Raw genomic sequence first — 13219 nt, forward strand, 5'->3', positions numbered from 1 at the left:
TTTAAATCATATTTTTATTGCTAATGCTATTACAGTTGTCCCAATTTTCCCCCTCTGTCCCCCTCTACCCAGCACGCCTCACTCCTTCAGGCAATCCCCCCACCATTGTTCATGTCCGTGGGGCACGTGTATAAGTTCTTTGGTTACTCCATTTCCTGTTCTGTACTTTACAACCCATGGCTATTCTGTGACCACCTGTTTATACTTCTTAGTCCCCTCAGCTCCTCACCCATCGTCCCCCACACCCCCTCCCACCTGGCTACCATCAAAACGTTCTCTGTATCCATGATTCTGCCTCTGCTCTTGTTTGCTTAGTTTGTTTTTCAGATTTGTTTGCTGATAGATATGCATTTATTGCCATTTTCTGTTCATTGTATTTTTTAAAAGGTTTTATTTATTTTTAGAGACAAGCAGAGAAGCATCAATGTGTGAGAGATACAGAGACTGGTTGCCTCTTCTCAGCCTTTCATTGAACTTGATTTCTGATGGTTCTGAGGATGGTTGTTCTATAGTTTCGTTGTAAGTTTGATGTGGTTGTGCAAGGAGGGGAGCCTTGTCTGTCTATGCTACCATCTTGCCAGACGTCTATTCTGGAGTTTTCTGTTGGAAGACAATCTCACCTGACCTCATAGTCTTCAGGAAATTTCCAGATGGAAGAAGTGCCCCCCTCTTGCTTTCTGGAGTCTTCCTAAGAATACATTTATTTATTTGTGTATTAATTCATTCAACATCAATTAATTATCTACAATGTTAAGATGTATACGGAGCATGTATAATTTATACCCAGTCAAGCTTAAGTCCTGCTTCACCAAGTGGGGTCACGACATATGAGAACACTTAGTTGTGAGTGTTTTTCATCTATTCATAGCATTCTTACCCATACACACACGCGCGCGCGCACACACACACACACACAGCCACCCCCACCCCCAGGCTGAGCAAAATGTCAGTGCTGAAAATGTGTTTGAATGACGGACCTGGCACCATGCGTGACCTCCACAGGACAGTCGTCTTAAATGTCACACAAGATACAGCTACACCGTCTGGCCCAGGGATCACAGAGCTTTATGTGCCCCTTATATTCTCATGGTTCATTTTATGATTATTGTTATTCCGGTGATGTTGAGGATTCATATCTTGAACACAGGAAAGAACAAATACACCTTCCTTCCCTGGGGAGGAAGTGAAGTCTCAGAAAGGTTATAATTCAGCCGCCGTCCTCAGGGAGCCGGCGAACAAGCTGTGTGGTCTCGTCACTGAGACCTGAGTGCCATTCCTCCTTCTCAGCACCCGGCCTCTGAGGCCGCTCACAGCTTCATTACTTTGCAGAGGTGGGTTGGAAATATCAGGAGCAGAGATCTGAAACTGTCTAAATCCATTGATGATGATTCACCGTGTAACACAGCACACGGTTTAAAGCGGGACAGGTAGGATCAGACTGTAGAGCTTTGGATTCCTTAATTAGACTTGGGGATGAGATGCGTACAGTCAGAGACCCCAGGGAGGTAACCATGTCTGAACGGCTGGGAACCACTCATTCCGGAGCTGCTCCCCGCTTTTCCCTGTGTTTGACCCCACCTGCTGCTTCGGAAGGCCCTGCCAGGGGGCACCACTCAGAACAGTCACACAGGAGGCCCACGGGGAGGACTGGGCTTGCTCAGGAGGGCTCACCTAGGCTTCCTCCCCAGGACCACCTCCTTCCGATGGTGCCCCTTTAGAAAATCTGCATTTTTGCCACCGTTCCAGGAGCCCAGCTGGGAGCCACCCTCGCAGATGCAGCTGAGTTATTGTCACCACACCCTCTGGCCCCTGCAGTCCCCTTTTCTAACCGCTTTACCGAGAGCTATGGGAATTCTATCTTGAATTACCCAGGATAGTCTTTATTTCTAGTATTCCACTACAAAAATATATATAGTATAAAACAAGACATTTTAATGAATTACTATTACAAAAATATTTTAAACATGATATAAAGCAACATAGAAGTGGGGTTGTTAATTCAAGTTTTACATTTTTGTAAAGGTTTTCATCTCATTACAGGCATGCAGAGCAGGGATGTAGGTTGTACCCTCTGACTAGGGCCTGGGGGGACAAGCTGACCAGGGAATCCTGCGTGAAGAACAGAGAACATGAATGGGATGGGAGGTATTGTCATGGCCTGGGTCTGTGGAGGGTGACAGCGGGGCTATGGACCTAGATGGTTCCGGATAGGTGTAGACTAAGTCATTCTGTGATCTCTCATGTGGTACATCCAAGGGGGACGCATTTATCCAGAGGGGAGAGCCTTGGCATATATATTATGGCTTAGAAATTATACTCAGGCTGGAAGTGGGGAAGCTGTTCTTGAAACCATGTTGCTGTGAACATGATTATACTGGTTTGCATTCTGTGTAATTACGTGCAGCAAACGTTTATTGAGATTCTAGTAGAAAAGTTCAAAAAACTCTGGGGATGGAAGGCAGGCTAAGACAGGAGCTCATAGTCTGATGGTGAAGGCATACAGGGATGGACAAAGCAGGTGTACACTTGTGAGTACAGGAAACGCAGCTTATTCTTGTATTATTATTTATTAGCATACTATTTATTTTTATTATAACTGTAAACCTACTTTTCCCCACTCCTGTATGCCTTCACCTTCAGACTGTGAGACAAAAATTTCCATGTGACCTGCTATAATGGAGACCTGGAGAAGAGGCTGGCCGTGGCTGGTCAACAGGTATGTCCTGGAGAAGTTAACATGTGAGTTGAGTCTGAAAAGTGAGTAGAACTAGCCAAGCAAAGAAGCAGGGTACCTGGCAAAAGTATGTGTGAAGGCAGAGGACAGATGAGCATGCGGTGTGGTCACAGAGCAGAGGAAGACATGTATATAAATTAAAAATTAGACCAGTGTCCTGAAAACCAACTATTTCAAATACGGGGCAAGGTCTGCCCTGGGTCTTTGTTCTGAGTTAGAAGAACTTGTAACCAAGAGGAAAGATTTTTCCCTCTCTAGAATTTTCTCCAATTGTCTTCTTTGTGGGGGTGGCCTTTGGCCATCATCACAGGTGACAGAATATACTTTTCCTCCTTCAAACTGGAACTGAACAGGGAAGCCACTTGCTGCCTGACATTTATTTCCTAGTTTCTCCTCCAGTGTAATCTATACCTACTCTGACCAGAAAGGGTGAGAAGTACCGTATAAGGTCTAGAGCACTTCCTCACGACTACCGTGGGTCACAGTTCATGTTCAAGTAGCAGCGTTAATTTTCCACTGCCTGACTTGTTCACTTTTTAATCAGAGTTCAGTGCATGGGACTCTGTTCGCAAAACTGTCTGATTCTGCTTTCTGGTTGTGAGTGAATCTGCAGATTTCACCAGAAACAGAAACACCAGAGTCCCACATTCATTTTAATGTGAGTCCCTTTTTGTGATTTATTCTTAGGTCACAAGAGGACCTCCAAGTTAATCACAAACAGGATGTATCAGAAGCTTCGAGGCAATTAAGTTCTGGGATTCCATCTGAATTCTCATAATACACCAGACCAGAGATGTAAGAAATCATCTGAAAACCGGCAAGGCTCCGGGTCCAGGTAATGATTTGTTGAACAAATGAATGGAACATCTGCTGTGTACCCCGAACTGAGATTAACATTTAAATTGCTATTTGAGCTCTAGACCCTTCAAATATAGAAAACTAATAATTGGTTCAAATTAGGTTCAAATTCCTACATGGTAGTAGAAGTCAAGGTAATTACTATGTAATAAAAATATCAAGAAACTATGCTTCCTGGTGATCCATGTAATTATAAAATAAGCCTGGGGGATTCCTTTTTTTGTTCTGGAGGTGCTAATGTACAGAGGAAGGTGACCAAGAAAACCCCTCCCTTCCTCCCGAGGGCTCATCTTAGCTCAGACCCTGATACTTTCAATCTGTAATTTCCAGTCCGGCCAGGAGGTTCAAAAGAAGCCTGGGGAGCTCGCACATGGAGGAGCAGAAGCAGATGTGAGGCCAGGGCAGGAAGCTGGTCGTGCTGGCAGGGATCAGCCAGGGGAAGAGGGTACGAGAGTGACTCAGGACAAGGATTCCAGGCAGAATGTCTAAAATTGCCATTCTTACTGGCTTCATTTTCTGTGCATCTAAGTTGGCTGGCTGGTCAGTGGAGTTTAAAAGGCTAATAAGTTAGTGTGCACCCAGTTCAGAGTCGGTCATCTGCCTTGGTTTCTATTTGTCCTCTCATTTCCTTGCCTGCATTCCCAGGTCCCCGATGTGCTATGTGAGTCTTGTAGTCTCACAAGCCTCCCCTGCCCAGGATGGGCCTACTAGTCACTCCGCCTCTCATCAGTCACTCCATGGGAACCTATCCAAGGTCTAGAGATGCAGCCGTTCATTGCCTGACTTCAAGCACCACCCCCATGCAGGCCTCCTGGATTTGAACAGGGTTGGCCACACCACCTTGAGCCTATGCTCAGGAGCCCTGGTTATCCCAGCAGAGGTGGTCCCCTGGCCCAGGTTGGTCCTCTAGCCTGACACCTGCCCCTGTCAATTCCACCTTTTTACTGTTCTCCACTTGGCACAGAAGTCCAAGCACAGTTTTTGGCTCCACCCATCCTAATGATAATAGAAAAATGACACAAGATTGGGAAAATGGATTTTTGGAGGCATAGACAGTTCCCAGGTTGCATGCCTAATCCAGAAATCACTATCAAGAACTCAACTGGGAGTTGGAGTGGGGAAAAACCTGGGAGGAAAATAACATGAGGGAGGGCAGAAAGAAAGGAAATGGGAGGACCATGCCTCGCACCGCACCCACTGAACGGTGGGGTTCTGCCGTAGCTCTGAAAGTGTGTAACACACACAGAAAAGGGGCAGGGATGTGGCTGTTAACAGGTGCTCTTCTTCATACCTGCCTGGTGGCTTGGGGCTCAGAGGTGGCCGGTCGCCAAGCCTCAGATGCAGAACCAGAGCCGGTGGTGTGGGAAGGGAAACAGACAGACCTCGGTGCTGTGTGCTTTAGGTCCAAAGATCTGTCTCCACCCCCCCCCCCTCTGCAGTGTGGCTGGCTGTGAGCCCCCCGAGTCATGGTGTCTTTAAAATCCAAACCCAATTGCTATAGAAGAAGGATTAAGACTCCATCCACTCTGAACTTTTCACATGAATTTATCGAGACCTTACAAATGAACTTGTTATAGAGATTGTTTCTTGGTACGTTCTTTTGTTCAACACAATATTTATGGGCCATCTAACCACTCTCTGTCAGACACTGGAGGATATGGGATTCAGAGCTGCTCCTAAGTAACTGACATCTACGGTGTGTGTGCGTGTGTATGACTGTGTGTGGTATGTGTTTCTGTGTGTAGGCAGACGTGCATGTCGAGACGGATCATGACTCACAGAGGTCTGAAGCACTTTGGAATAGCGATGGGACTGGACAGCTAAATGACCCTGAAGGCGTCACAGAAGAGGGGGACATTGGGATTAGGGGTGACATCGGAAGAAAAAGGTGTTAGAAAGGCATTTCTGCGAACGGTAACAAGAACCTCGTCCCCGTGGGATATGTGACATGCTCCATGCCGTGTGGGACCGGATGTGAGGGGTGGGGCAGGGGAGGTGGCCAGGCTGGACTGTGAAAGGTGACAGGCCAGGTGAAGAATCGGGTTTTATCTGCCAACGGTGAAGATCGATCCACACGTTAAAGCCGCGCCCTGTGCTCCCCCAACAAAAGCCACTCCGTGAAGCTGCATGTCCCATGCCCATCAGCTAATCAACTCTTGCCAATGGGACTGACATCCAAGTCGTGTGTCATTTCGGACCAAAGCAGATGAATTTGCCGTCTCCCTTGGAAACCACTTGTTCTCGAAGGAGTGACCTGCTTGCAACTGTGACATGAGAAGACAATAAACCTTTGATATGTTAACCCATTAACCCTTCGGAGGCCGCAGCTGATCTGAGTTACAAACAGACTCTTTTCTTAATATTAAGGGGTTGCTATTTACTGTTGCAGAGTCTAACCTATCCTGACTAAAATCAGCAGAAGAATCATATTTAAAATTTTTCCTTCCTTCCCTCCTTCCTCCCTCTCTCCTTCTCCTCCTTCCTTTTTTCTTACTTTGTTTTACTTTTTAAGAAGTTCACATTGTTGACTTCTCTTAGACTTCATATTCACATCTGGTTCAAAGCAAAGAAGAATGCAATTTTAAACCCTCCTAGAGCTGAAGGAAGATTCTAAAACACAGCGTGAAATCTTGTTGTTAACTACACAGTGTTGACTGGACTAAGAAAGAGCCCCATTGTTTTTAGGCAGCCATCAATATTGCCTAAGAGAGAAAGAAAAGGACCCTGATTACTCCTTAATGAGTTCACGGTGACCTTGGGTGGCTTTGCTTTCTTGTGGCCGAGAAAGCCGTTATGGCACAGAGGAATCCCATCCCGTCTCTCTCTGGATAGGGCATAATTTCCCACTTCTGTGAATAGCCCTTCATGCGGTTAGCCATTAAGCTTGTCTAGATAAAAATCAGACATTCTATCAGGACGATAAAATCAGAAATGGAATCTTCTCTGAATATCTCATCTATATTTTCCATGGTCTAATTGAAAGAAAAGAAACAGCTCAACTCACACCACTGTCTGAGGACCCAGTGCTATTGACACCGCCCTGGAGAGTCCCAGCCTGGGGAGAGCTAGCTCCCTTAGGGTCCTTAGATAATGGTGGCTTGTCACCTCGCAGGTCACAGGTTTGAGAAAAGAGTCACACTCCTAGGACCGGGGGCTATAAAGACTGACATTTATTGAACTCTTCTCTGCAGGCCACTCGCTGTTCTTAAAGTCTTCACTCACAAGCATTCAATGGCTTAACCTTTCCTGACCACCCTCTGAAGAACTTTCCTTTATCACCGTCATTTGCTGGATGCGTAAACCAAGGCTCAAGCAGATGCGGATGGCCAAGGTCACACAGACAGGCAGTGGTGGCACTGGGACGGACTTGACCCCAGCCGTCTGGTGTCGGAGCCTGGGCCTCACCAAAATGACAAAGGTCTGAGAGTCTGAATTTATACCCGGGGGTGGCTAGGCTACGTTTTCTAAAACCGGGGGGCCTGAAAGAGAAGCCAGATTCCTTTCCTTAAGTTCATGGCTGGGAACATTCTTACACAGTACATGAACAGGAAATTATTTCAAGGATGTTTGGGGGACATTTTGAAGCATTAATGGATGGGATCTATTCCATTTCCTTGCTAAAACCCCCACCAGCCAGGCAGGCAGAGAGCTGTACTCCATCTGGCCTCAGGGGAAAATCTTCACTCTATCACTGCAGACAGAGAGAAAGAAGTCAGTACCAGTCTTTCAAAAGGTTTCTTGGAGGGTGAAGAGAAACGGCCTTTTCGCTTGAGAGAGGAGGTGTCTTTTGCCCATTCAGAGCAGGGGACCTAGATTTAGACATTTGGAAGAACCGTGGGGTCAGGTTCCTCACGACAGAGCAAGGAGCTCAAGAATATGGAAGGGTTAGCAGGTGTGATGGTGGGACCAATGTCAGGGGAGCAGGACACCGAGGGGAGGACATTAATGGCCCAGCCACAGGTTAGCACAGAAAGAGAGAGGAAGAGACAATACTGCTAAGTGTGGGGCTCAGGGTAAGGGGGAGGCTTGCTGAGTAGGAACCAAGGGTGCCGCCCCCGGGGACTTTCCCAGCTGTTGCGGTGTCCGTGTTTGAGTGTCTACCCATGGAGGTAGCGAAAGAACCAGAGACAACCCCACTTAGCTCTCCGATGCCCAGCACTGGGAGTGAAGACGTTCAGCTTTTCACTCCCGGGAAGGAAGGACACAGACGTTTAGCCGGGATTGAGAGAGGGAAGGAGAGAGCTGTGCCCACCGGTGTCACTGAAAGAAGCATGATAAAGGGAAGCTGTGCACGCGTGATCTGGGCTGGGCGGGGATCCACATGAGGGTCGGGGCCAGGATGGCCACCTTTGAGAGACAGAGGAACGCGCGTCTCAGCTGATGGCAGCCTGCTCAGCTCCCTCCGTGGGCCGGCCCCGCGCTCATCCCTGCCACACGCGGCAACACGCTGCAGGAACAGCCCCTACCGCTCCTATGCCTTTCCCGAGTCAGGCAACGGGAAGACCCTCCGCAGGCCGAGAAACTCTGTGATGACCCAGGGGGCTCTGAGTCGCTAAGATGACGTGTCCTGCCGTCAGGCGCATTAGTCACACGAGGAGAAATTAAGTGATAAAGTTTTCCTTTCTGACAATTAGAGTAAGTGACTTGGGAATGGTATGGCGTCCTCGTGGGGCCAGCCGGCAACATCTGTGCCTTTCTCCATGACACGGAGTGAAATTGCACGTGGTGGAGCTTACCGAGGGGAACAGGTTTGAAGAAGAGTGTCAGGGCCGTGGAGCAGAAAGAGGCAGGAAATAGCAGGCCCTCGGTAATCATTTCACTGAGCAAAGTGAGCAGTAATTTCCTCAGGAACAGCTGCAGGATTCAATGGTAGAAACTGAAAATGAATATATGGAGTGGAGCTAATGAGAAGAGGATCGAAGTGCATAATGCAAATGCAAGCCCCCTTGTTATCGCTTGCAGGAGATAACATGGGAAGCCAAGGGGACTCCGGGCTTCTGGGCTCCAGGAAGGGTCTCCCTGATGTGGTCCTGGGGTCCAGGGCAGGAAGGGAGACAAGCAGGTCCTGAAGGTGTGGGACACAGCCAAAGAGGAGGGTTCTGGGAAGCAGGCAAGCGGGCAGAGAGGACCCGAAGTGACGGTCGCTGATGGTGAAAACGCCAGTACTCAGTAGGGAGAATTTCTCACCAGTGAATTATCAACCTAAATATAACGCAAACATACATGTATAGCACACCTGAACTTCTTAAGCTGCGCTCTTGCTGAAAGCCCAGGGTGAGATCATGGGAACATGGGCTGAACTGGGATTTGCTTTTGTTAGGTTCATGGAGGAAGGGTGTGTTCGGAAAATGAACAGTAAGACAGCAGGTGGGGAGAGCAGCAAAGGAGGGGAACACTGTGTTTAGTCCCCTCAAGCATGCAGAAGCTGCCATTTGCATACAAACGGCAGGCTAATTGCATACCATTTGTAACCAACTACCTACTAAAGGAGATGCAATAAAAGATCATCATTAGGTAATATCTAGCAGTCTTGGTTCGAGTTTCTCCCCTCGCCTAAGAGCAATAAAACTGCGTGCATTTGCCTTATTTTAGAACACAGGCAATTTACTAATTGAGACAGGTTTCCCTCCCAGTTACTTTGAATTAATTTTCTCATCATTAAGAATCAGAGATTTGGAAAAGATTGCTAGTGAATTTCCCGGCGAAGTGAAAGGCCATTACGAAGGGCTTATTACTCCTTCTTTGTCTCTAACGTGGACAGCTTTCTCTTCAGGCCCCCAGTTTACTTTCTGATGAGACTGGCCCCGTCCTCCTTGAAAACTTCTGGTAGATAATTCCTTAACACTGGGTGTGGGGCCTGAGGAAGGAAGCGGGATGGGACCTTGAAAGTATGAGAAACTGGAAACTTTGAAGGAAACCATGACCTGAACTGAGGACCTTGAACCCAGGACCACATAGTGCCAGTCACTTCAAGTTCATGATAGAGGAAGATGGTGGTGAGCTCACTCCTTACCCCCTGCTGGTATCCAAAGACAGGCTTAGGATGGCAGAGTCGGTTAGACCAGTGGGGAGCAGGGCAAGGATTTGAGGGTGAAGCTAGGAAGGAGGAAAAGGACCTAAGCCTGTGAGGGAAGGACTAGCAAGATCTAGACAGGGACATCTTGTCTTCTACCAAGAGAGCTTTGGAGTTCGGGGAAGAACTAGAGTGCTGGGTACGGAACTAAGTCAGAAGCCCAGGCATGTAGACTGAGGCAGGTCAGCCGAGTCTCAGTAAGTCTGCAGTGCAGCAGGGACAGGTTCCTCGGGGCTAAACCAGGGACAGGGGAACCCGTCCACAGTGCCACGAATAATTCTGTACCCCACCCACCAAAATCTATAGCTTACCCTGGGCACGTTGGCTGAGAAAGGGGGCAAGGATGTGCCGAATGTGCCTGCGGAGAAGGACCTTGGTGCGTACGGCTGGCAGAGGCCAGGCAGTGCACGGCCCACCCGTGCAGGAGTGTCGAACAAGACCCCCACGCTGTCATGGAGAAAGCAAGCTATCTGATGCCCAGTCTGCCAGGATGCTGGCAGTTGTCAGAAAGAGAACACCACGCTGCTTTTCTGCAGTGAATGTTTAGTGAGGGTGCCAGGATGGTACTGCTTTCTGGAAAGAACCTGAAACAAACATCAGGCATTGCTTTTACTCAAGGAGCTTAATGACTGTTGTACACATTGAAAGAGCAGATGAAGACAGAGTTGGAGGAGTGGCAAGGGGAGAGTCACGCTCCATGACATTACTGGAACTCAGAAGGGGGAATAAATCAAGGGAGCCTCAAAGAGTGAGTAGAACTTAGATAAACACAGATGGTGATGGAAGAATACGCCATGAATTGTGAGAATTAAATGAGATACTTCACAGAAGCCATTTAGAAGGGTTCCTGTCCCCAAGAAAACCCTCAGCAAATGAGATACGTGGGTATTGCTGTTATTAGTTCTGCTGCTTTTACTGCTGTTCGCATTTTTATTTTTATCATATTTTTACTGCTTTTGGTAAAGGCAGCGGAGATTAAAAGGACACACTATTGGAAGGTAGTAAAGAAACCCAACTCTGACTTACTTCTTGAGAAACTTGTGGGATCAGAGCATCACAGTGAACAAGGGTATTTAAAAAATTCTTTTTTTATTAGAACTGTTTCTCTCTTGATTGTGCATCAGAGCTACTTATGCTCCAGGAGAGCTGTGGGAAAACATTACTCTAAGACATTTCAGCCAGGTTCCCAGAACCACCGCCACTGACTGCTCTGTAACTAAAAGTCACTGTTTCTGGTCAAGGCTTCATCTCTCAAAAACTAACATGGGGCATTGGCAGCTCCTGGCCTGCTCTCTTGCTGCTTCTCTCCTCGGCCAAGTGGCCTGCCTCTCTGGTGGCAAACATGTCAACAGGAATGAGCTAAGAACAAGGGGATTCCCTTTACCGCTCAGAGACGCTGTTCCAAAGATAGAGCACAAACACTAGTAGAGAGCGGGGAGGGATTTGTTTGTCCAAATATTCAAAATTAAAAAAGAAATGGCAAATAGGGTTTCACCTGGGAGGGGGTATTGGCTGAGTCTCAGAACAGCCGCATTATCGTTGTCACTTTTGCCACCAGCAATCTCTCTTCACCCCGTTTGCTGTCACGTTCTATAAATGTCACAGAGGCCGCAGTGGCAGCACATCTGAGGGAGCCCTGTGCAGGTTTCCTGGTGCACGGGGCCCGCTTCTCCAAGGCGGACTCTCTGGGTCCGCAGACAGAGTTTACCGAGGGGCTTCTGCAGTCAGTGGGTAAAGGGCAGCGCTCTCCGACTGCAGTGCGCATTTTCTGTTGTGGGGCCAGGCAGCTGCGCCGTGCGTGCGTGTGCCTGCCTTAGCCGGGGGCTCCCAGGGACTGGGTCCCGCGCAGCCAGCCTCAGTGACTTATTTGGACTCTGCTTTGCTCCAGCACATCTTGGTCCTTGAGGCCCGTGAGGCGGACTCTGGGGACAGCCCCCCCGCTAAAAGTTTTACTCAGAGCGTTCCCCCGGAATCAAAGCTCCAGTAGAGAGGAGCATGATACAGTAATTCCATTGTACCTTGTTGGGTAAAGACCAAATCATTCCCAGAGCACCAAGAGGGCTATAAAAAAAAAAACACCTGCTAGAATTTTTCATGCGGTATTTTCCTTTTGGGTATAAAGGACCAGCTTGAGACCTGAGATTTATTGCCATGGCTGAGAGTGCCACCGGGCAGCGTGGGAATAACCTGGTGTCCCCCGCATCCCGACGCGAGAAGCAGGAAGCGCTGTTTCCCAGGTGCCCGGTTTGGCCTAACGGCTGTCTGGTTGCACGAAAGGGAACAGCAGTAGCAGCTTAATGAGGAACGTTTCCTCCATGCGGCCCTCACATTCATTCAAACTGAAAACTCTCCAAACTCTGATTCTTTTCTTTGTTCTAAGACACTTGTTGCAAACAGTCACATCGCCCACTGCAGCCCAACAATCTATTTCTTACTGATGTTCAATGCAAAAGATCAATAACCCCGGGTCTGCGTCTCTCCTGGCATGTCCTGTCCTGGGGGGTGTGGGCTTGCCGCCCCTCCGATGTTCCTAGCAAAAAACTCACGGCAACAAGCCCTACAGGAGAGGCATTTCAAGCACAATGATAAAATTAATTACATGAACTTTCACCTCAGCAACAGAGAAAACGTTTTTAAAAATCATGCATTCATATTGACACGTTTCAGCAGCAGCAGGAAGAAGAATCCCTGTGTTCCTAACAAACTAGCATATAGGTCCTTCCTTGCTGTGCAGAACTTGTTGCTTTAGCTTCTCAGTTTGACTTTTACTCCTTCTTCTAAGTAAAGAAAATAAACTGCCCCTGTGTACCATACTGGCTGTTTAGACTTCCGAGGGGTCCCTTGCCTTCTCCTTGTCCCGTTAATTAAAATCAGCGTCCGGAATGGAAGGCAGGACAATTACCTTAAAGGAGGAGTAGAAGGAGCCCGCTTCCTCCTGGGCCACCACTTCCGTGGAAGTTGCGGGGGAGCAGACGGCTGCCCAAGGATCCGGCGCGGACGCAGTCCCGTTGGCACGGGGGCCGCCCTCTGTGAGGTTGCCCGGCATGGCTCGGGGGCAGCGCAGCCCGGCTGTCCGCGCGCCCGCAGCCAAGGACGCGAGTCCAGCTCCTCCCGGAGCCCGGCGGCAGCTGCCCCTCCTCCTCCGCGCGAGGCTTCTGGCTGGAGCTCGGCTACGCAGAGGCAGAGGGCCCCCCAGAGCCCCCCTCACTGAAGAGCCCTGCCTGACGGCAGGGAGGGCCCACGTGCTTTGATCTGGGAGCTCTGATCCGGGAGCAGCCACAGTCTCACTCCCGCAGTCCTGCCCAGGGCCCCGGCCTCGCCCAGGAGCAGGTGAGAGCCACCCAACGGGCCTCCCCGCCCAGATGCGCTTTCCTTCCGCAATGGACCCCTCCCGCACAGCTTTGTGCTACGGGTTCAGCAATGCAGGAATTGGGGCTAATCGGCAGGTTGATTAATTCAGGCATGTTTGCACATCTGAGATCCAATCATAATTACGCATTTGTTTCAGCGGAGGGTGCTTTCTGACTTAATACAGTCCTCACCCGGTTGTTCAC

The 13219-nt window shown here is 48.8% G+C and overlaps 1 protein-coding gene across 1 annotated transcript in view; it reads right to left on the bottom strand.

Moving 5' to 3' along the window:
- NPSR1 (neuropeptide S receptor 1) overlaps positions 1-12711 on the bottom strand; it is a 93714-nt gene extending 81003 nt beyond the window's left edge. The window contains exon 1 of the mRNA XM_090287784.1: positions 12568-12711. Coding sequence (XP_090143910.1) covers positions 12568-12711 — 144 coding nt within the window. The remainder of the gene's footprint in view (positions 1-12567) is intronic.
- Positions 12712-13219: the final 508 nt, after the last annotated feature.

The sequence above is a fragment of the Furipterus horrens genome, unplaced genomic scaffold (assembly GCF_987537825.1).
Source record: "Furipterus horrens unplaced genomic scaffold, mFurHor1.1.pri manual_scaffold_9, whole genome shotgun sequence".
In the NCBI taxonomy this organism is placed as follows: domain Eukaryota; kingdom Metazoa; phylum Chordata; class Mammalia; order Chiroptera; family Furipteridae; genus Furipterus; species Furipterus horrens.